At 45.6% G+C, this 22,429-nt stretch overlaps 1 protein-coding gene across 4 annotated transcripts in view; it reads right to left on the reverse strand.

The window, feature by feature from the left end:
* Positions 1–193: 193 nt before the first annotated feature.
* DGCR8 (DGCR8 microprocessor complex subunit) overlaps positions 194–22,429 on the reverse strand; it is a 36,621-nt gene continuing 14,385 nt past the window's right edge. For all 4 annotated transcript variants that reach the window (XM_045042127.1, XM_023241649.2, XM_019814888.3 and 1 more), the window contains 5 exons: positions 6,980–7,080; positions 6,543–6,649; positions 4,665–4,792; positions 3,135–3,248; positions 194–2,152 (listed from right to left, as the gene is read on the reverse strand). In XM_045042127.1, coding sequence (XP_044898062.1) covers positions 2,069–2,152; positions 3,135–3,248; positions 4,665–4,792; positions 6,543–6,649; positions 6,980–7,080 — 534 coding nt within the window. In that variant the 3' untranslated portion in view covers positions 194–2,068. The remainder of the gene's footprint in view (positions 2,153–3,134; positions 3,249–4,664; positions 4,793–6,542; positions 6,650–6,979; positions 7,081–22,429) is intronic.

A 22,429-nucleotide genomic window follows, 5' to 3' on the forward strand; every position in this document is an offset into this window, starting at 1 on the left:
GGCCCTGAGCTCTGAAGGGAGGCCACTGTTACGACCAAAGGCCAGGCTGGGACACTGCTCAGATGTTGCAAAAGCAGTGTCCCCAGTCAAATGCCTCAGCCCTGTGAGACAGGCTAAAGAGGGGGATACTGGCCAGCTGAGGGTCCACAAAGCCCCATAGCCTCACATGGTTAGAAGAAACAAACGCCAGTCATTCCCTTTTGGGACAGTTTTGCTTTATGCATTCAGACAATCAAGGCTCACCCTTAAAGCCACAGCTTAGCCACCACCTGGAAGGTACACAACAGGCAGTGGCCACATGGAGGTGGCATCAGTACAGGCTCCACCTGCCCTCTGCAGCCACAGCATGGCTGTGTGCACACAACACTCACACCCACATAGGAGGGACGGAGGAAGGACACAGGGAGGCTGCAGCAAAGCTCGCTGCCTCTATTAACGTGTGCACGAAGCTTTGGTTCACAATGGCGCATCTGGCTGTTCTGAGAGCAAACACAAATGATTATTCACAGCTGCAGACAGGAGGCAAGACAGAAGCAAGTGTCTAATTACAGCAACTTGATTTAAGGGTTTTGTTTATGAACGTCAACACAGAAGCCAACCTCAGTCACATAGGTGGCAAGGGAGGGATACACTGTGGGTGGCACACAAGACCCAACATTGTCTTCCTGAAAATAAATGCCATCAACACCAACCACGGGGGACATGATGGAGAACAGGCACACCCGTGGAATGTGACAATGCAACCCAGCACTGGGCTCCTGCAGCTGACAGTGCACCATGAGCACACAGCACCCTGAGCACGCCCTGGTGACAGGGAACTGATGACTACCTGTACCTTGCACATGGGGATAACCAAGGGCCCTAAGCACACCCACATCCTCTGGGGTTCAGGGCAGGAACACACTTATCCCTGCACTGGTCCACAGGAGCCACTTGGAAAACACAGGCTGCTGGTCAAAGTAACAGGCTGGCCACCAGGCCTGGATGCATAGGGCAACTGCCCTTGAAATCCAGTGAAGCCATTGTCACAGGGAAGACAGCCACCGTCCATGTGTTTATGCCAGGTCTGGAGAAGAGCGCCACTTTGTGATCACGGATGGATTGCACTGAGGGTCCTTATTTCCTCTTTTAAAATCCCCGTGCTAAAATGCATTAACTTGTTTATATCTGCTACGTGACTCCAAATCTACCTTCTACTCTCACTGTAAAAGTTTCTTTCCAAATGCTAAAATTTCATAAAAGCTTTAAAAATTGATGGGTGGACAGATGGACTTGACTGTGCAAAAATCATTAGTAAAAAGTTGCCAGAGGCCAGTGAAGGTGAGGGGCCTCAGTGTCTTAAGAAGGCGTGTTTTTAGGACATTAAGACTTACTCAGAAAAATGGACCGCACGCCAACCCAGGACCAAGGCAACAAGCCAGGCATACACTGGCAATGCATTTCAAGGATGGCAAATAATCACCTTGAGGGTTTGCCTACAATCTCTGAAAAATAGTTCTGATTCTAAAATTGTGTTTATTTTAAACCAAAAAGGTCTGAAATACTCCTTCCTGTTGTAACCTTTTCAGAGAAAAAGGGAAAAACACAAGAGGCAGGGAAGGGGATGGGGGTCCCAGCGTGCGCCTTCTGACCAGGTCCCTGCAGTGGTCTGCGGGAACCCTGGGCACAGGGTACCACAGAACTTTGCCACCACTTTCTCATTTTATCTGACATTTGTCAGTGCATGTTATGTACTGACACACATGAAAACCTTCATCAAACCAGTCTGCAGCAAGTCCACATAAGCAGAGGTTATCCACGGTTATTGTCAAGCTCTTGGCTTCCACCTGTGTGGACAAGCAGAGTCCATCCTTGAACACGCCCACTCAGACCTGTGGGCGGCCCCCAAGGAAGAGCTTCGTGGCCCTGCTGTCCCCATGCACCAGAGCCCCACCCCTCTGGCCCTGACGGCAGAAGCCTGGCCGCAGGGGAGGAACTCCGATCGGAGGCCCGAGGCTGCAGAGTGAGTGGCGTGAGGTCTCCCTGGCAGCAGAGCTGGCAGTCCCCGCGCCTGACCCTGCTGCCTCCCTCATACGTCCACAGTGCACAGGGGCTCGCCACCAGGCTGGGCAGACGCCACAATAGACATCTTGGGTTTCTTTCGTGTCTCCTCCTGAAAGAACAACAAAGGTCAGGGATGCCAACAAAGTAGGAACATGTGGCCAAGCGCAACTTCAGGCAAGAGGCTCCTGAGGCAGGGTGGATATGTGAGGGGGCAAGCTCAGCACACTGGTACCAGGTAGCCTCTGGAGTAGGAGGGCACCACTGCTTTGCACTACACCACATGAGAAGGAAGGAAGGTCTGAGGAGTGGACCAGATAGGGGGCTGGCTGGGTCTCCCTGGATGCCATCTCAGAGAACTGTGTGCTGGTGCTTCCCTGGGAAGCAGACCACACACCCAGAAGTGAAGGGCCAAGGAAGTTACAGCCACCAGGGACAATTACGTAGGTGGTTCTCTCTCCCCATCCCAACTTGAGGGCAGGTTCTCTCTCCCCGCCCCAACTTGAGGTATCTCCTGGACCAGAAAGGCCAAACATACAACAGATTCTCATTCCCCACCTCCCCCTCCCCGGGGTTTTATATAGGCCTCCAGGCAAATACCACAGCTTCACAAGGTCCTAGCCTAGAAGACCCTCAGGCAAGTGGTTTTAGGAAGCTTCATCGGGACTGAGCCTTACCCAGGTTCAATGTTGTGTGAACCATGCTCCTCCCTCACAGAAATGACAAGGACCCAAAGAAGAAGAGGCCCAGGATGGCATTCTGTGTCCCACAAGACCCTGAGAATGGGAGGCCTGGCTGGTATAACGTCCCTGCCTTCAAACTGAGTACTGAGTGGAAATACCCAGAAGGCAGGTCCTTCACAACCACAGGCCAGGGCTGAGAGTTCTATAATGTAACTAAAAAGTGAATTGATCTGATGCAAATGTCATGAATGCTGAAACGCAAGGAAAAGCACATCTACCCTAGAAGTGTTGAGGCTGACTTCCCTCCCACAGCTGCCAACGTGGCTGTGCTAGGTGCCCCTCCCCTCCCTTGAGGGCAAGAGGATGAGGGTGCGGAGGGGCCTTTGGTGCTGGCCGGGCCTGCACACTCACCCTCTCCTCAGCCAGCCTCTTCATCTCCTCCTGTAGTTTGCTCAGGATGTGCAGGTTTGGCTTGTTCTTCTTGGCATATTGCTGCAGCTCAATCACACTTTTGTCCGAGGTCTCCTGGGGAGCACAGCACCTTGCTCTCAGGACTGCCTGGGGCAGGCCCCACAGACATATTACAGCCAGCAGCCAGAGCTGCACTCCCAACCCACACCTGGCAGCTGACACAGCCACAGAGAACGCAGACCAGTCCACAGCTGCCCAGCTCACTTTCTGACCATACTACCCCCACTTCTGCCTCACCCTGAGCAGGCAAAAGCCACAGCCTCTTCCCTTCATGGGGCAAAGGCATCCTGGCACCCATTTGCCTCCACTCCTGCCATCGGCTGGGCACTCGTATTGCCCAGACCCTCAGAGTGGAACGATCAGAGTACGGCCTCCACCAGCAGGGACAGCATGCTGCCCGATGGGATAAACCCTGGCACTGGGGCCCAACTGGGAGCCCATCAGCCCTAGACACTGCGCTCTCTGCATATCTGCAAACCCTCCAACTTTGAGAACAGGATCAAGCTGTCCTGAGGCCCTTCCTGTCTGAAAAGGCCATCTCTGAGGCCGCCTGCCATGCCTTCGAGTGTCAGACTCCACTTGTCCTCCAAAAGATACAGGCTGAGGCTGTGCCTAGACTGGACGCTCATCCTCCAACTTAGGGAGAATTCCCACTCACAGGCCAAAGCAGGCTTTTCTCAATCTTAGCCCAAACAAGATACAGCACAAAAGTAAAGGCACATGAAGGCAGAAATCAGCCTCATCTGCAGTCATTGGAGTTTTCTCAGCAACACATATCTGGAGGTTCCTCTCTAAGCACCCTGGGGGCCCAGTGTCACCTCCTTAGATGCCACATGGCCACCCCTCCCCTCACTGGGATGCAGGTAACCCAGACTATTTCTGGAAACATCAGGGTAAAAATAAACGTAAACACCTCCCAGGACTTCCCTCCACCCCACAAAACATACAAACCTAAGGGTACTGGTTTAAATCTCTCGATCTCGGCAAAACAGCAGAAACTAAACAGATGACATGTACAGGTGTTTAGTTAAAAAAAACTGGTGTTCATAAGCAGGAAGAGGTGGCCTGCATCTCTTACTCTCCCTTAAGCTTCTAGGGGTCCTCAAATTAATCCAAGGGCTTGCAGTTCCGGTGTGGGGGAAGGAGAGACACCAGGTCTCAGCTCAGAAGCTTCCTCTCCACTGGGGCTGGCAGCACTCACCACCTGTACCTCCTGCTGGGCAGGCTCACCCCACACAGCCAGAGCCAGGCCCAGGCTTCTCAGGGAGGGAGACACAGCATGAATGACCACCTCCCACCCCCAAGGTCATAGACATGGCCCAGCAGAGCGCCTGAGAAGCAGCCTTGAACAAGAGCAGAGCTGCCCAACACTATCTCCGGTGACAGCAGGACCCCAAACAGGTGTGCCACGGTGGAGGGAGGATGATAAGCACAGAGGCTGCCCTAGGTCCTGGGGAGGAGCCTGGTTACCTGCTTGACCATCTTGCTGCTTTCGCGACCATACATGCGCAATAAAGACCCCCAATTCTTGACATGTGGATGCAGCAGCTGAAGGATTTTCTGAGAGGCTAACTGTTTTCCAACTCTCTTATTCTTACCTGTGAGGAAGGAAGAGGAAATGTGGAGAGGGAGTCACTAGAACATTCAGCTGTCAACATGGCCACCTTGCCTAGAGAGGAGACACACCTGCCATTCCCCCACCCAGCAAACGGCATGTTCTACAGGAGGGGGTACAGACGTCTTCCACCACTGCAGTGGGCACTGGAGTCTTACAAAGCTGAGACCAGGACCCACCCCAACCCCATTTAGCAGAACAGCTCCCTCAAAGGCTTCAGAAAATCAGAATGGGCCCAAGGTCATAACTTACAAGGCCTCCCTCCCACCACACCCTACACTTCCAGAGATACAGACAAGCAAAACGAGTACCATGAAGCACATAGCCCAAGGCTCCTTGGGGACAGGCACAGGGGAGGGAGGCTCTGCCAGAAAGCCCAGAGGAGTTTCCAGAGGGTGTATGAACTTTGAAAGAGGAGTTTCTATGCATGCAGAGGGAAGGTGGGGCCAGGGAGCAGAGTGGGTCTGAGTGCCAGGAGATGCCTATGGCCAGACAGACCAAGGTGGCCACACTTCCCAGATAGGGAGGTCAGTGGTGCCAGCACTCCTTCTATGCCACACCTGCCTGCTCCAGAAGGTGTCTCAGTGAGGACTAATATCTGCTGAATCACAGGGGACACCCAGGTCTGTGAGTTCTGTGATTTTCCCAAGGCCAACTTGTGTGTTACTTTCTAATTTACATAGCACTGGTTTTGTGTTTATAGTAGTCATACAAAGTTTTCTTTTAAAATAAAGTTGTTTTCAGAAGTGGTTACTTTAGGGGTGCCTGGATGGCTCAGTCAATTAAGCATCTGACTCTTGATTTCAGTTCAGGTCATGATCTCAAAGTGTGTGAGTTTGAGCCCCACGTCAGATTCTGCACTGACAGTGCAAAGCCTGCCTGGGATTCTCTGTCTCCCTCTTTCTCTGCCGTTCCCCCAACTCATACATGGCACACTCAAAAATAAACATTAAAAGATAAGATAAAATAAAATGTAGTTATTTCAAAAACCAAATTCAGTGGGGCGCCTGGGTGGCTCAGCCAGTTAAGCATCCACTGGCTCAGGTCACGATCTCATGGTTTGTGAGTTCGAGTCCTGGATCAGGCTCTATGTTGACAGCTAGCTCAGAGCCTGGAGCCTGTCTTCAGATTCTGTGTCTCTCTCTCTCTCTGTCCCTCCCCTGCTCACACACTCTCTCTCTCTCTCAAAAATAAACATAAAAAATTTTTTTTTAAATAAAGAAGTTAAAAATAAATAACCAACCAAATTTGGTAAATACTGCAGGTGGTGTACACAAAGACCAGAAATGGGGCAGGCACATCACCCAGCACAGGGACACAGAGTAGGGCAGGGCAAGGGCTCTGCTGCCATTCTAGGACATCCCTCCTCCTGCCACAGGGACCATGGGCTGGATGGGGCACTAGTGGCACGAGGGGGAAAACATGGCCTAGCCAAAGTGACCAGCCCAAGCCCAGGAACTAGGAGGATAGGGTTGGTACAGGCAGGACTACCACAGTCCCACCTCAGACTGACCGGCTTTCAGACAGAGGTCGATAGGAGATGCCAGTGGACACGGAGGACTGCGGGTGGTCAGCACACAAGGCAGGAGCTTGGGAGTGATGCCAGGGTAGTGGCCTGAGACTAAGCCCCAGAGGCTCAGGGCTCCCAGACAGGCCACATGGCACTGTGCAACCTCCCCAGTGGTCAAGGGAAATTGCAGTGGGGTGACAGGGAGGAGGGAGGCAGTCCTTACACCAGCCGCGCACTGTGTGTTTGCCGCACGCCATGACATATTCACTCTTCTGGTTTTTACCAGGAACCACTTCAAACTTGATGGATGTATCACCCATTCCATGGTTTCTTAAAGAAAAAACATAGACAACCAGTGCCATCAGCTGAGGACGAAGAAATGACAGCTTCAGGATAGGCTTTAAAGGCTCAATGAAGACAATGCCAACCCTTTCCCCAAACCGCACATCTCAGCTGAAAAGGAGGGGATTCTCCTGATCCGATCTCACAGGCTCTGACTGACCAGCAGGCACAGGGGCTTCTGTGCACACAGGGAATACTTGCAATGGCTTGGCCTTTAGCATCACCTCTTGAACCAGGATAAACAGCTAGTAAAGACATTGGGCACCAAAAGAAAAGCCCCCACACAACCCTACTCAGAAGGGGAAGCACCCACCCTACCTTTTAAGGCACTCGTGAAGGATCTGATAGGGAGACAACAGTCCGGCCTTGCTGGTCAGCTCGTAGACCCGTGAGTCCTCGATACTGATGTGGTTAAAATACTACAAAACAAAGCAGCCACTCCTAAGTGCTGGACCGAGCCTGCTGGCCTCACGGAGCTGTTCCCCATGCTGTCTGCTTCCCCCAGAAGCTTCCTGTCATCTTTACTGCCTTGAAGAGCACTTGCGCCCCCACCTCATTGTCCAGCGGCCCCTCTGAGACAGGACAAGCAGTGCTGTGCTAGGTTGGAGAGTATGCTGCAACGGGGTGGCAAAGCCTGGTACTGCCTGGGAGCTTTTTCTGAATCTGAGTCTGATCAATTAGAAATCTAAAGACAGACAACCTTAGAAAAAAATTTTGAAGATCATCATAAGTGAGATTATAGAAGACAAAAGGTAAATCAGACAAAAGAGATGCACTCTAAAAAGGCCAAGCTCTCTGAAGGCTGTGAAGGGCCTGGCCTGGCTCCTGTTTCAAACACAGAGTCATCCTGTCCTAGCTCTGAGACCAACTGCTATGCCCAGAGAACAGAACAACTAAAGGATTAACGGGAAACCACTTAACCAGTTGAGGGGAAAAAAGAGAAGTTCTGCACAACAGAGGCAGGCAGCAGCCAGGAGGCAGTGTTGACCCCAACCAGACTTGGGCCTCTGTTGAGCCGCCCTCTGTGAACGGAGGATGTGGCCTAGTTCACTCAGCACAGCCCACCTCCCTGGTGGGGACTGCTGGGCTTCTGGGGTTGCCATAGCAAGGTACCACCAAGTGGGTGGCTTATTTATTTTTTCACAATTCTGGAGGCCAGAAGTCCCAAAGCAAGGTGTCAGCAGGCCACATTCCCTTTGAAACCTCTATGAGAGATTCTTTCTGGACCTTCCCAGGTTTTGGCAGCACCAAGCTTTCTTTAGCATCACTCCCAACTCCACCCAGCCCTCTCTCCACTTCCCTCCCTCTTCTTACAAGAACACAACACTTATAAGAACACTACTCTGGGCAGGGAGGCAGGGGTTCCTCTCTCAGTGGACTGTGACTGAGTCAAGGAAAGCAAGGTGCCATTTCTAAAGGGAATTGCTGATTCTGGTGAGCTAGAAATCTCCCTACTCTCATTTGGCTACAGTTTCCAACAGGTCCCCACAAGATACCTCCACTTACGAGCATCTGCATCAGCATGGATCAGTTTCCAGGGAAAGTTATTCACCAAGACATCAGGCCCTCAGACCTTAGTGGCTAGCCAGGCAGCCGACCCATCCATGGTGGCTGGCTCTCACTTCAGCCTTTTGATAACCCAGTCCCTAACCAGCAGTAGGCACCTGGGCTGTGGACCTGTGGTCAGACTGAGCAAGACCACCTGTGTACCCACGATCCTCCCTGACAGAGCCAAGGCAGACACACACATGGCAGAAGAACACACACTAAGAAGCCCAAAGATATCCAACAGACGCTGGCAAAGGCCCATACCACAATTACCTGCACCAAGAGCCACAGTCACATGTTGCAGGTTAACCTGCAAGGAGCATATAGAGACTATAGTACAAAGGGCAGAAGTGGCCCAATGACAACAGTACAGAAGAAGTTTGGATCACTGGTGCCCAACAGATACTGAAAGACCCTGAGAGAGCACCACAGACAGACCAGCACCCATAAACCCAACAATTTAAATAAAATGGACCAATTCCTTGAAAAGTGCAAATTACCCAAACTGCTCTATTCAAGAAGTTGAACTTGTAGTTAAAAGGTCCCTTCAAAGAAAACTCCACACTCAGGTCGTTTCATTGGCAACAACTACCAAATATTTAAGAAAAAAAAAAAAATGATACCAATTCTAGACAATCTTTCAAAACACCACAAGAGGAGGGACAATTGCCAATTCATTTTATGATGTTAGCAGTACCCTTATTAACACCAAAGAGAACCAGAAACTAATAATCCTCATAAACACAGGTGTGAAAATCCTACATAGAGTATTAGCAATTTGTAACCATTAACACATAAAAACAAATCTATGCCATGCCCAAGAAAGGACTTAGCCCAGGAATGCATTAAAAAAAAAAAAAATCAATCAACATAATACATTATATCAACAAATTAAGGAGAAAAAAGTCTGTAATATCAATTGGTAAGGAATAGAAGAATCCTTCCTCAACCTGATAGAGGGCATCAAAAAACAACTAACACCTAACATCATATTCAATGGTCAGAGACTATGCTTCACCCCGAGATCAGGAACAAGACAAGGATGTCCACTCTCCCCACTGCTACTCAACATGTGATGGAGCTTCTAGTCAGAGTAGTAAGGCAAGAAAAAGAAACAAAAGGCATCTAGATTGGAAAGGAAGAAATCAAACCATCACAGTCAACCTGGTCTGTACACAGAAATCCCAAAGAAATCTACAGAAAAACTACTGGAACTAATAAAGCAGTTCAGCAAAGCCACAAGACATACGATCAATATACGACAGTAAAGGAGATCGCTATACACTAGCAATCAACAGAACTGAAACTAAAGTGCTACTCACAACAGCTCCAAAACACATGTGAAATACTCAAGTCCAAATCTAGTAAAACATGTGAAAGATCTGCATACTAAAAATGACCAAACACTAATAAAAGACATCAAAGACTTCAATAAATGGAGAGATACACTGGGCTTGTGAACTGAAAGACTCAATACTGTTAGGAAGTCCATTCTCTCCAAATTTATCTACAGATGTAACACAATTCCAATCAAAATCTCAACAGAACTTTTTGTACTGACATACTGTTTCTATACGGAAGGGAAAAGTAGCTGGAGTAACCAAAAAGTGCTTTTGAAAAAGAACAAAGTTTGAGGGTTCGCACGGATTCCAAGAATTCATGTCATCAAGAAGGTATGGCATTGGTGAAAGGTCACACAGATCAAGGAGACAGAGTACAGAGATAGACCCCCACACACATGCTCATCTGGCTCGACAGACATGCAAAGGCACCCAGTTGGACATATACTTATCATACAGCCCAGCAAGGCCATCTTGGGTGCTTAGCTACACTCACGTGGAAAACCGGAGAGCCTCACAGCAGCCAAATGCTAATCACCCCAAAATGGAAATGCACTCAACACCCCTCAAGTGAGAAGAACATACTAGGCACTGCCCTGCAGTAGGCACACTCAGCAGCAAAAATTACCCAACCATCGACACCAGCACCAACACAGATGATTCTCAAGTGCATCACTGAGTTGGAGCTTGGTTCTAAGGCTACCTCCCCTGTGACTCCACTGGTAAGACATTTGGGAATTGGCTAACCTACAGAGATAGCTCAGTGGCTACCAGGGTAAAAAGAAAGTTTTGACTACAAAGGGGCACAAGGGGCAGTTTAAGAAAACTGGGAGGGGGAGAACATTTGAAAATGTCTTGATTGTGCTGTTGGTTACATGACAAAACTACACGTTTCAAAATTCACAGAAGTGTACCAAAAAGTGCATTTACCACTCTATAATTTTTTTTAATTTTTTGAGAAAGTGAGCAACTGCGAACACACACGAGCAGGAGAGGGACACAGGGAGAGGGAGAGAGAGAATCCCAAGCAGGCTCCACACTATCAGTATTGAGCCTGATGGAGGGCTCAATCTCATGACCTGAGCCAAAATTAAGAGTCAGACACTTAACCAATCGAGCCACCTAAGTGCCCCGAACTCTCTATTAAAACCTAAATTGGTCGGGGGCGGGGGAAGGGAACCAAAAAAAACCAAGTCACTAATGCCTAAATTCTAGAACAAGCATGAACCAATCACAACCCACAGCTACCTAAAAAGCTATAAAATACTAAGAAGAAATCACCCCAGGTCTTGTGAAAAGGCTCAGTACCAGTTCTGCTCATCTGTTAATCAACACCAAACATGCTATGCCCTGAGCCTCTGCTTCCATGGCAATTCTAGAATTCTGGATATTCTATATCCACACCACCATTGCATGTGGACTTTGTGCCACTGTACCTCAAGGACAGCAGTGCATAGCGAGAGCTCCCAAAGAACCAGGGCCTGCCCAGCCAACCTTGGCATCCTGCCCCCACAGCTGGAACTCTGGAGCCACACCTCCACAAGGGCACCACCACCCACCCACCAAGCTACTGACAAGGATGTGACAGAAACACTGTCACAATTTTTCAGGAGCAAGACAGCAATTCCTATCAGTCATGATTGTGCTGCTCTAGTACCTTCAACCTGACAGAAAAGCTACTTTCTTCTCTGACAAATTTTAAAATGGGAAATAAGTACACACATATACAATTAAATTCTAAGTGTGAAGAAAAACCTCTCCAGAGGATGAGGACGTTTTTGGTCATCAGACACATATCTGGTCCTTGTATCCAGTTCAGGGAGCGCCTAAAACTTTAGAATTTCCCAATAGGAGTATCTTTTGTTATTCAAAGGAGTCCCTCTGGACCTCATCTGAGTTTATGCTAATTAAGCATGGTGGGGGGCAGAGCCTAGACAGCTTCATGAGGGGGCTGGTCACCAGAAAGACCAACCATGATTAAGCACCTCTTCATCTGGCTGTCCATTTGTATTCTTAATAATAAACCAGTAAACCTAAGGAGTTTCCCTGAGTTCTGAGAGCAAATTCTAAAAAAGTTCTCATTCAAGCAAATTAATGAACCCAAGGGAAGTCACGGAAACCCCTGAATCTGTAGTTGGCTGGTCAATGTGGGTGGCCTGCGCACCCCATTTGTGGCTGGAATGTGAAGTGTGGGCAGTCTTTTGGAACTGAGCCAACTCCATGTAAATAGTGTAAGAACTGAGCAAAGTTGCAGACACCTAGCTGGTGTCAGAGAATTGGAGAACCAACATGAAAAAGTCCCTTGTGTGTACAAGGGAACTTTTATACCTGGGATTTCCGAGCTGCCCACATAGCCTCCTCTACCTGGGAAGACCTCCTCTCTCAAGCTTGCCTTTTCTTTTTTTTTAAGTTTTTTAATGTTTATTTATTTTTTAAAGAGAGAGACAGAGTGTGAGTAGGGTAGGAGCAGAGATAGGGAGGGAGACCTAGAATCCGAAACAGGCTCCAGGCTCCGAGCTGTCAGTACAGAGCCTGCTGTGGGGCCAGAACTCCAGACCAGCGAGATCATGACCTAGGCTGAAGTTGGACACCCAACCAACTGAGCCACCCAGGCACCCCTCTCAGGCTACTTTCTGATGTTATTTCTGGAAAGATCCCTCACTTTCCAGAAGAGCCCCAGAGTACATGGCCAGATCCTGAATCTTCCTACTATCCAGCACAACCTGAGGCACAAATTCCAGAAACCTGCAGTCTCTGTCACAGCAGATGCCTCACTAGAGGTGCTGATGTAAAAGGCTCCAGGGACAAGGGTGCAGCCACAATGACCTTGCAGACTGTACAGGGCAGGAGGAAAGGTGGAAAATGAAAGAACTGAGCACAAAGACTGCCAGCTGGTCATCATCAAAACCATGCACTCTAGAGAAGAGGTAACCACCAGTCTCTGACCACCAAGCATGAGGTAGAGACAGGGTTGACATCACAGTCTGGGGCAAACTTGTAGCCCTCCAAGAGTGTATACCACCAGACAGCCACATATGAGGCCACATGCAGGTGGTGGGACTGCAAAAAGCAGCTGGGACAGAGCAGGTAACTGGAGCGACAGACCACTCTTCAACACACAAGGCTGGGAGAGCCATGGAACACCCCTGGGTCCCTAAGCTGGCCAGAATGAAACTGGGAGGTCCCTGCTTAGGGAACTACAATGGTGCCAAATACAAAAGTGAACTAAAGCCAACAGTAAGCACAGAGACTTTCAGACTAAAACCTGGACTGAAATGCTAATTCATTCAGTTAATAACCAACCAAGCCAGATGCTGGTATCTTAAAGGCCACAACACTAAATGGAGACCATCTTGGATCTTATCTTGAAACCAGGTGTTCCTAACACTTGCTGTACTAACCCTGGAGAATTTTCCATTATCTCAACATGTCAAAAATTTCTTAAATCAACTATAATTTACTGAGTTACTTTAAACTTTACCACAATAGCCACAGGCAGTGGGGCGTGGGTGCTGCATGCTTAGACAGGTAAGACACACATCCCCACCGCATTGGGCAACAGCAGAGGCTACTCAGATGAGCTGCTATGACAAAGCAAAGCTCCATCTTCCAAAACGGCTGCTGGAGCCGCACATCCCCTGCTTGCCTAGGCCAAGCTGACTCCCAGCACCAGAACCATAGCTACCCCTTCCAGTTTCTGCTACCCCGTATCAGAGAATGGTGGCGTGCAACCTATATAGTCCATGCATCATCAACTGCAACAACCAATCCTAAGGGCCAAGGGCCTTGGCAGGCTATGGGTAGAGGTGTAGGTAACAAGTTCTCCAACATGCCTTGGAAGCCTCTCTGAACAACCACTGTTCCATAGTTAGGTTATTGAGAAATAAAGTTGAAAATGTGATTTTTCCTGGAGGAGCTAGCCTTTTTGAGATTTTGTTTGCTGAGTGGGCTCTGTGATCTGTCTATGGCCCATCTATGACAATAAAGCACAAAAAATAGACACCCAAGTGCAATTTAAACTGCCATGGGCACTTTACCATATTTTAGAATAGTCTCAGTCTAAAAAGATTGGAAAAAATGTTTAGTTTTTTTAATGTCAATTTATTTTCGAGAGAGTGTGCACGCGTACGAGTAGGGGAGGGGCAGAGAGAAAGGACAGAGGATCAGAAAAAGGCTCCTCGCTGATAGGAGAGCCCAATGTGGGGCTTGAAACCATGAGATCATGACCTAAGCTGAAGTCAGACTTAACCAACTGAGTCACCCAGGTGAATACTGTTTTATATTTTGTCTTTTTTGTTTTTGAAAAAAAGTTTTAAACGTAGCCTATACCAGTTCTAGGGTGACAGAATAAAAAAACCTCCAAATTTTGCTCCTCCACAGGATCAACAAGAACACTGACTAAAACTGTCAAAATCAACTTTTTCAGAACTCTGGAAATTAAAGACAACAATCTGGGGAGCATTTATTCAAGAAAAAAATGGCTGAATTTTGCTAAGAACAATGAGCTTTGTAGCATTTTATTTATAAAATTTGGCCCATTCCTGTCTTCTCTTCCCAGCTCTGTGGTAGCCTTGGGAACCAGCAAGGCTGGTTCACTGAAGAAGGCAAACTGGTTCCCCAACACCCCAAGCCCAGAGAACCACTGCTGTCTGGTCCATGTGGCAGCTCTACAGAAAAGCTCATTGTAAAACTTGCCTTTATGCGACCCAACTCAGAGTTCATTCAGTGAAAACAGCCCAATTCCCCAGGAAATCTATCAAAAATAATCAGTGGCAACTGTTTCATACTGCAGTTGCCTGAGGCTGGGATACCAGCTGGCAAGCAAGAGGCAGGTCGGAAAACATAAAAGGAAAAGCTAGAGAATGAGATGCCCTTAAGAGGCTTTGAAAAGCTCCAACTTGTCTGGAGATCTAGGTGGCCACTTGCATGCCCAGGAAAGACCTGGGAAGGCCCAAATCTCCTGACTGACTCAGAAGCTCTGTGCAAGTGGGAAGGAAGTAAAGGCTAAGGCACAATGTCAACTACTAGAGCATTAAAGGTGACCCCAACATGCATAAAGAGCCCCCTAGCAAAGGCTGGGAGACTTACTGATCTAGGTCAGGAAATCTCTGACTTGGATTTCACAAAATAGTCTAGGAAAGTCACACTATTATGGGTTGAATTCTGTCCACCCACATATTGATAGGCTGAAATCCTAACTTCAGTACTTCATTATATAACCTTTTTTGCAGATAAGGTCCTTACAGACATAATCAAGTTAAAATGAGGTCATTAGGGTGGGCCCTAATCCAATATGACTACTGTCCCTATAAACAGATTCAGAAACAAACACACAGTACAAGGAGAAGGACTGTTATCAGTTATCTCCAACTGTTATCTCCAAACAGAGACAGGCCTGAAAGAGATCTTTCTCTCCTAGCCTTCAGAAGAAACCAACCTTGCTGACATCTTGAGTTTAGATGTCCAGTCTCCAGAGCTGTGAGGCAAGAAATATGTCCTTGGGATGTCTGGGTGGTTCAGTCGGTTAAGGGTCTGACTTCAGTTCAGGGCATGATCGTGTGGTTAGTGGGTTTGAGTACTGCATCAGGCTCTATGCTAACAGTTCAGAGCCTGTAGCCTGCTTCAGACTCTATGTCTCCCCCTCTCTCTCTGCCCCTCCCCTGCTTGTGCTCTCTCAAAAATGATAAATGTTTTTTAAAAAAAATTGTCCTCTAACTGGTAATCTTGATATCCACAGTTGCCACATTATTTAAAATGCCCAGGTTTAACGAGACATGAACTAAAACACAAATGTATATGCCATACAAGATGAAGAAAAGTAGTCAATACAAACCATCCTTGAGGAGGGGCACCTGGGTGGCTTGGTCAGTTAAGGGTCCAACTCTTGATTTTGGCTCAGGTCATGATCTCACAGTTCGTGGGATCAAGCCCCACATCAGGCTCTGCACTGACAGCTTGGAGCCTGCTTTGGGATTCTCTCCTTCTCTCTCTGCCCCTCCCCCGCTCAAGTGCTCATGCATATGCTTGCACACTCTCAAGATAGACATTAAAAAATAAATAAAATAAACCAGCTATAATATGCTCAAAAAACTAAAACAAACAACCACATCTAAGAATTAAAGGAAAGCATAAGAACAGTATCTCACCAGACTATCAATTAAGACAAAGAAAATAAATAAATAAATAACAGTGCCCCATAGACCTGTGGGATACCATGAGTGTACTAGGTTACCTATAATGGGATTCCTAGAAAAAGAGGATACTAAAGGGCAAAAAAAATTATGAGAAAATAAAGGCTGAAACTTCTTAAAGATGGAAAACATTGCGTATCCAAGAAGCTCAACAAATTCCAAAAAGAATAAACTAAAGAAATCTATACCTACACATTTCTGTCAAAGGCCAAAGACAAAATCTGAAAACAGTACGAGAAACAACTCATCAATAACATGATTCTCAGTAAGATTAACAGCCGATTTCTCATTCCTTATAGAGGCCAGAAGGCAGACAGATCACCACTATGAAGAAAAATAATGTCAACTAAGAATTCTATATGCAGAGGTGCCTGGGTGGCTCAGTGAGTTAAGCGTCCAACTCTTGATTTTGGCTCAGGTCATGATCTCATGGTTGTTAACTCTGAGCCCCGCACAGGGCTCTGCACTGAGTGTGGAGCCTGCTTGGGATTCTTGCTCTCTCTCCCTCTCTCTTTGCCCCTCCCTGGTTCTCTCTCAAAGTAAATAAATAAACTTAAAAAAAATTCTATACCCAGCCAGCAAAACTATGCTTCAAAAAGAGAATCATTAAGGGACACCTGGGTGGCTCAGTCAGTTAAGCGTCCAGCTGCAGCTCAGGTCACGATCTCATGGTTCATGGGTTTGAGCACCCACATCAGGCTCTATCCCGACAGCTCAGAGCCTGGCACCTGCTTCAGATTCTGTCTCCCCCTCTCTCTCTGCCCCTCACCCACTCATACTCTCTCTCTCTCTCTCAAAAAATAACCATTTAAAAAAAAATTTTTTTTAAAGGGAATTGTTAAGACATTCTCAGATAAACAAAAATTGAGAGAATCCACAGGTAGTATAACTGCCCTCCAAGAAATACTGAAGAGCCTTCAGGCCAAAATAAAAGGACACTGTAGACCATAAACAAATTGAGGGCATTACAAAAAATAAAGCTAACTACGATAAATAAAAGACAATATAAACATATTGTTTCTAATTCTGTTTTTCCTTTCTGAATTAAAGGACAACTATATAGAGGCATCTGGGTGGCTCAGTTGACTCAGAGTCCAATTTTGACTTAGGCCATGATCTCACAACTTGTCAGTTCAAGCCCAACATCAGGTTCTGCCTGAAGCCTGCTTTGGATTCTGTGTCTCCCTCTCTCTCCCCCTCCCCCGTTAGCAGTCTGTCTCTGTCTATCAAAAATAAACCAACATTGGGGCGCCTGGGTGGCTCAGTCGGTTAAGGGTCTGACTTCAGCTCAGGTCACGATCTCGCGGTCCGTGAGTTTGAGCCCCGCGTTGGGCTCTGGGCTGATGGCTCAGAGCCTGGAGCCTGCTTCCAATTCTGTGTCTCCCTCTCTCTCTGCCCCTCCCCCGTTCATGCTCTGTCTCTGTCTCAAAAATAAATAAACATTAAAAAAAAAAGAGAAAAAAAGAGAAAAAAAAAGAGAAAAGAAAAAATAAACCAACATTAAAAAAAATAGATTTAGGGGCGCCTGGGTGGCTCCATCGGTTAAGCATCCAACTTCAGCTCACGGCATGATCTCACGGTTCGTGGGTTCGAGCCCTGTGTCAGGTTCTGTGCTGGCAGCTCAGAGCCCGGAGCCTACTTCGGATTCTGTGTCTCCCTCTCTCTCTGACCCTCCCTTACTCACGGTCTGTCTCTCTCAAAAATAAACATTAAAAAAAAAAAAAAAAGATTTAAAGACAACTACGTAAAACAATAATTATAAATCCATGTTTGTGGACACACAACATACAGAGAGGTAATTTGTGACAACATAACCATAAAGGTGACGGTAAATAGAGCTATAGGAGCAAAATTTTTATATACAACTGAAGTTAGTTGGCATTAGTCCAAACTAGATTGTTTTCAGTTTAGATGTTACTGTTATACCCTATGACAATCACCAAGAAAATAACTTAAAAATATACAGGGAGGGGCGCCTGGGTGGCTCACTTGGTTAAGTGTCCGACTTCAGTTCAGGTCATGATCGCACGGCTTGTGAGTTCAAGCCCCACGTCAGGCTCCAGAGCCTGGAGCCTGCTTCAGATTCTGTGTCTCCCTCTCTCTCTGCCCCTCCCCTGCTCACTCTGTCTCTCAAAAATAAATAAATGGTAAAAAAACTATATGTATATACAGTGAAAGAAACAAGAGAATTAAAGTGGTACATTAGAAAGTATTTAAAACAGAAGAGGCAGTAACGAAGGAACTGAGGAACAAAAAGACTTAAAACAGAAAGCAAACAGTGTAATGGTATATATCAATTCTACCTTATCAGTAATTACATTTCAATTGACTAAGGTCCCTCCAAAAAGAAAAAAAAAAAAGAAAAAAAAGTTGATTAACTTTATTTAAAAGGGGCATCTGGCTGGCTTAGTCGGTGGGGCATGTGACTTTTGATCTTACGCTTGTAAATTCAAGCCCTGCATTGGGTGCAGAGATTACTTAAAAATAAAATCTTTAAAAAACAAACTGATTTAACTCTGATCAAAAGGCAGAGATTTGACAGAATGCATAGAAACAAAACCCAGTTTTATGCTGTGTAGAAGAAACACAATTTAGGTTCAAACACACAGACGGGTTAAAGGTAAAAGGATGGAAAGACATATCAGAAAGTAGGAATGACTGGGCGCCTGGGTGGCTCAGTCAGTTAAGCGTCTGACTTCAGCTCAGGTCATGATCTGATGGTTCGTGAGTTCAAGCCCCACATTGGGCTCTGTGCTGGCAGCTCAGAGCCTGAAGCCTGCTTTGGATTCTGTGTCTCCCTCTCTCTCTGCCCCTCCCTGCTCACACTCTCTCTCTCAAAAATAAATATTAAAAATTAAAAAAAAAAAACCGTAGGAATGACTGTATCAGAGAAAACTGACTCTAAGACACTAAGACAAAACCTGTTACTAAAGATAAAGGATATTTAATAATGACAAAGAGTCCATCCATCAAGGTGACATAACCATTATAAACATTAAATAGAACTGACTTCTGGTTTGAACACTTGTGACACCAAATGAATGTGTTTCCACACCAAGCCGTTCTAATGCTCACTGCCAGGAGTTAGAGCAGATCCTGCAGATTAAGGGCTCAGTCCTACAAGACTATTGCCACCACTTGCCACTAACCTCAAGTCCAGGTTGTCACCTGTGCTTCTGACTGAGCAGCTATATACTGGCGGTTCCCAACCCTTCCTCCGTTTTACTTCCTAGAGCCCTGCTTTATTACAAAAGGATATAACTTAGAAACAGCCAGATGGAAAAGATAAATAGGGCAAGTATAAAAGAAGGGGTACAGAGCTTCCATGCCTTCTCTGAGCCTGCCATCTTTTCAGCATCTCAATGTGTTCATCAACCAAGAAGCTCTCTGAACCCCTTCAGTTAAGAGTTTTTTAATGGAGGCTTCACTATACAGGCATAACTGATTACCTCATTGGCCATTAGCAATTAGCTCAACATCCAGTGCCTCCCCCCAAACACACAGGAGGGGGAGGCCCCTGAAAGTCCCAACCCTCTAATTAGATGGTAAATTCCCTGGGCAACCAGCTTCCACCCAAAGGAATGGTCCAAAAGCTACTTCATTAACATAAACTCAGATGTGGTTGAAAGGGGCCTGTTAAGGGGTACCCGAGTGGCTCAGTCAGTTAAGCATCTGACTTAGGCTCAGGTCATGATTTCACAGTTCGTGAGTTTGAGCGCGACTTCAGGCAAGTTCGAGCCCCACTTTGGGCTCTGCACTGTCATTGTTGTGTGGGATTCCCTTTCTCTCTGCCCCTCATGAGATTCTCTCTCTCCCTCTCATAAATAAATAAATAAATAAATAAATAAATAAATAAATAAATAAATAAATAAATAAATAAATAAATAGGAAAAAAATCTTAAAAAAAGGAGTCTGTTAAAAATAACAAAAAACATTCACCTTTATCAACCTGCAGCTTTTTAAAAAAATGGGGACAAAAAACACATTAATGTACTGTACTACATTAGAAGCTCTGCACCAGGAACCAAGAACAAAGACCAAACATACATTTCTAATTACCTCCCAATACCACCAACATATATGTAGCTACCAACAGCCCCAAAATACATGAAGCAAAAACAGAATTGAAAGAAGCTATAATTCAATAACAACAGCAGAAGACTCCAATACCCACATTCAAGAACGGATAGAAGAACTAGGCAGAAGACCAACAAAGGAAGATAACACTATACACCAACTAGACCTAACAGGCATCTGGTTCACTCCATAGTACACTTGCATATAAAACATTCTCTAGGGCAAATCGTATGTTAGGTCATAAAACAAACTTCAATGAATTTAAAAGACTGACTGAAATCATACAAACTATGTTTTTGAACCTCACTGGAATTAAAGATCAATAACTAAAGGAAATTTGGGAAATTCACAAATAGATGGAAAGTAGACATTCCTAAAATAACCAATGGTTCAAGAAGAAACCACAAGAGAAATGAGAAAAACACTTTGAGGTGAACAAAAAATAGAACACACACTAGAGCTTATGGGCCGCAGTTAAAGTAGTACATAGAAAAAAATTTATAGCCCAAGCTCCAATATTTAGAAAGGAGATCTCAGGGGGCACCTGGGTGGCTGAGTCAGTTAAGCACCTGACTCTTGATTTCAGCTCAGGTCATGATCCCAGGGTTGTGGGATTGAGCCCTGAGCATGGAGCCTGCTTAAGAATCTCTCTCACACTCTCTACCTCTGCCCCTCTCCCCTACTCGTGTGTTCGTTCTCTCTCTCTCTCTCTCTCTCAAAATAAATTAATTAATTAATTAATTAATTAATTAATTAAATGGAATAAATAAAAAGAAAAGATCTCCAATCAATACTCTGAAGACACTAGAAAAGAAAAACAAACTAAACCTAAGGTTGGCAGAAGAAAGGAAACAAAGGCTACAGCCTTTGAATAAATGAAACAGACAGTAACAAAGCTATTGGGGGGGGGGGGGGGGGGGAATCAACAAAACCGGAAGTTAGATCTTTGAAAGGTCAACAATACTGACAAACTTTAAATTGACCAAGAGAAAAAAAGAGGGACTCAACTACTAAAATCAGTAATGAAAGCAGGAGCAGCACAAACTTACCAAAACAACGTGGATCATAATGGAACACTATGAATAAATGTATGCCAAAGAATTAGTCTAGATCAAAATGAAAAATTCCTATAAAAACCCAAAGTTTCCAAACCAGCTCAAAAAGGAATAGGATATTTGAACAGAGGTAAAATTGAAAGGATTGAATTAGTAATTAACTAACCTCAGACAAATTCAAGTCTGGACTCATGGTTTCACTGGTGAATTCTATCAAATGTTTAAAAAATTACTACCAACCTTTCACGAAATATTCCACACCAATAGTAGAGAAAGGAACACTTTCCACCTCATTCTGTAAAGACAGTATTACCCCAACACCAACACCAGACATCACAAGAAAACTACAGACAAGTATTCCTTATAAATATAGCTGCAAAAGTCCTTAAAATACCAGCACGCTAAATCCAGCAACACATCAAACTTACGTGCACCATGACTAAGTGGGATTTATCCCAGAAATCCAAGGTTGGTTTAACATTCAAAAACCTATGCAATATACCACCACATGACTAAAGTAAAAAACAAAAACCTGACAATCATTTCAGTACAAGCAGGAAAAACATCTGACAAAATCCAACATCCATTCCTAAAAAAAACTCCCAGCAAACCAAGAGCAGAAGGAAATTTCCTCAATCTGATAAAACCTACAGCTAAGACAGCATGGTAAATACAAGAAGCCAGTCACAAAGGACCACATGTCATATGATTCCATTGGTATGAAGTGTCCAGAACTAGTAAATCCATCAAGACAGAGAGATTAGTGGTCGCCAGGGATTGAGGGGCAAGGAACAGGGAGAATTAGAAGTGACTGCTAATGGGTATGGGGTTTCCTCCCAGAGAGATGAAAATATTCTAAGATTAGAACACTGCAAGCGATGATTGTATACAACTCTGAATACACAAAAATCCACTCAACAGTACGGTTTAAAAGAGCAAAACTCATGGTATATAAATTACATATCAATAAAACTGTTAGAGAGGCTTCTGAGTGGCTCAAGTTGCTTAAGCATCCGACTCTTGATCTTGGCTCAGGTCATGATCTCATGGTTTGAGTCGGAGCCCCACATTGGGCTCTGCACTGACAGCACAGAGCCTGCTTGGGATTCTCTCTCTCCCTTTCTGTCCCTCACTCATGCCCTCTCTCTCTAAAATAAACTTAAAAAAAAATTTTTTTTAATGAACTTATAAAAAAGAACACCTTCCTCAGAATTTGAGAAGCCCTTACTACAAATATCCATTTTATCATATTTACCCAAGAAAGTTCACAAGTAGTTTTAAGTAGTTCTTAATACAAAGAACGACATAACTTTTACAGACAGTCTCAAAGTTTCATTCTCACCATGGATCTCCAGTCAGGGTAGAGCTGACGAACTCCCGTATACACTTATTATGCACATTCTTTACCACTCACTGCAAGACACGGGACAAAAATCTCTGACAAAAATAACACCTTTCCCCCTGTTTGCACAAAGACAAGCTAGTTTCCCCTTTTATAAAATATGAACAAAACAAAATCACCTAGAGCTTGGGTGACTACATCCGTAAGCATAACCT

Source organism: Felis catus, chromosome D3, assembly GCF_018350175.1.
Source record: "Felis catus isolate Fca126 chromosome D3, F.catus_Fca126_mat1.0, whole genome shotgun sequence".
NCBI lineage: Eukaryota > Metazoa > Chordata > Mammalia > Carnivora > Felidae > Felis > Felis catus.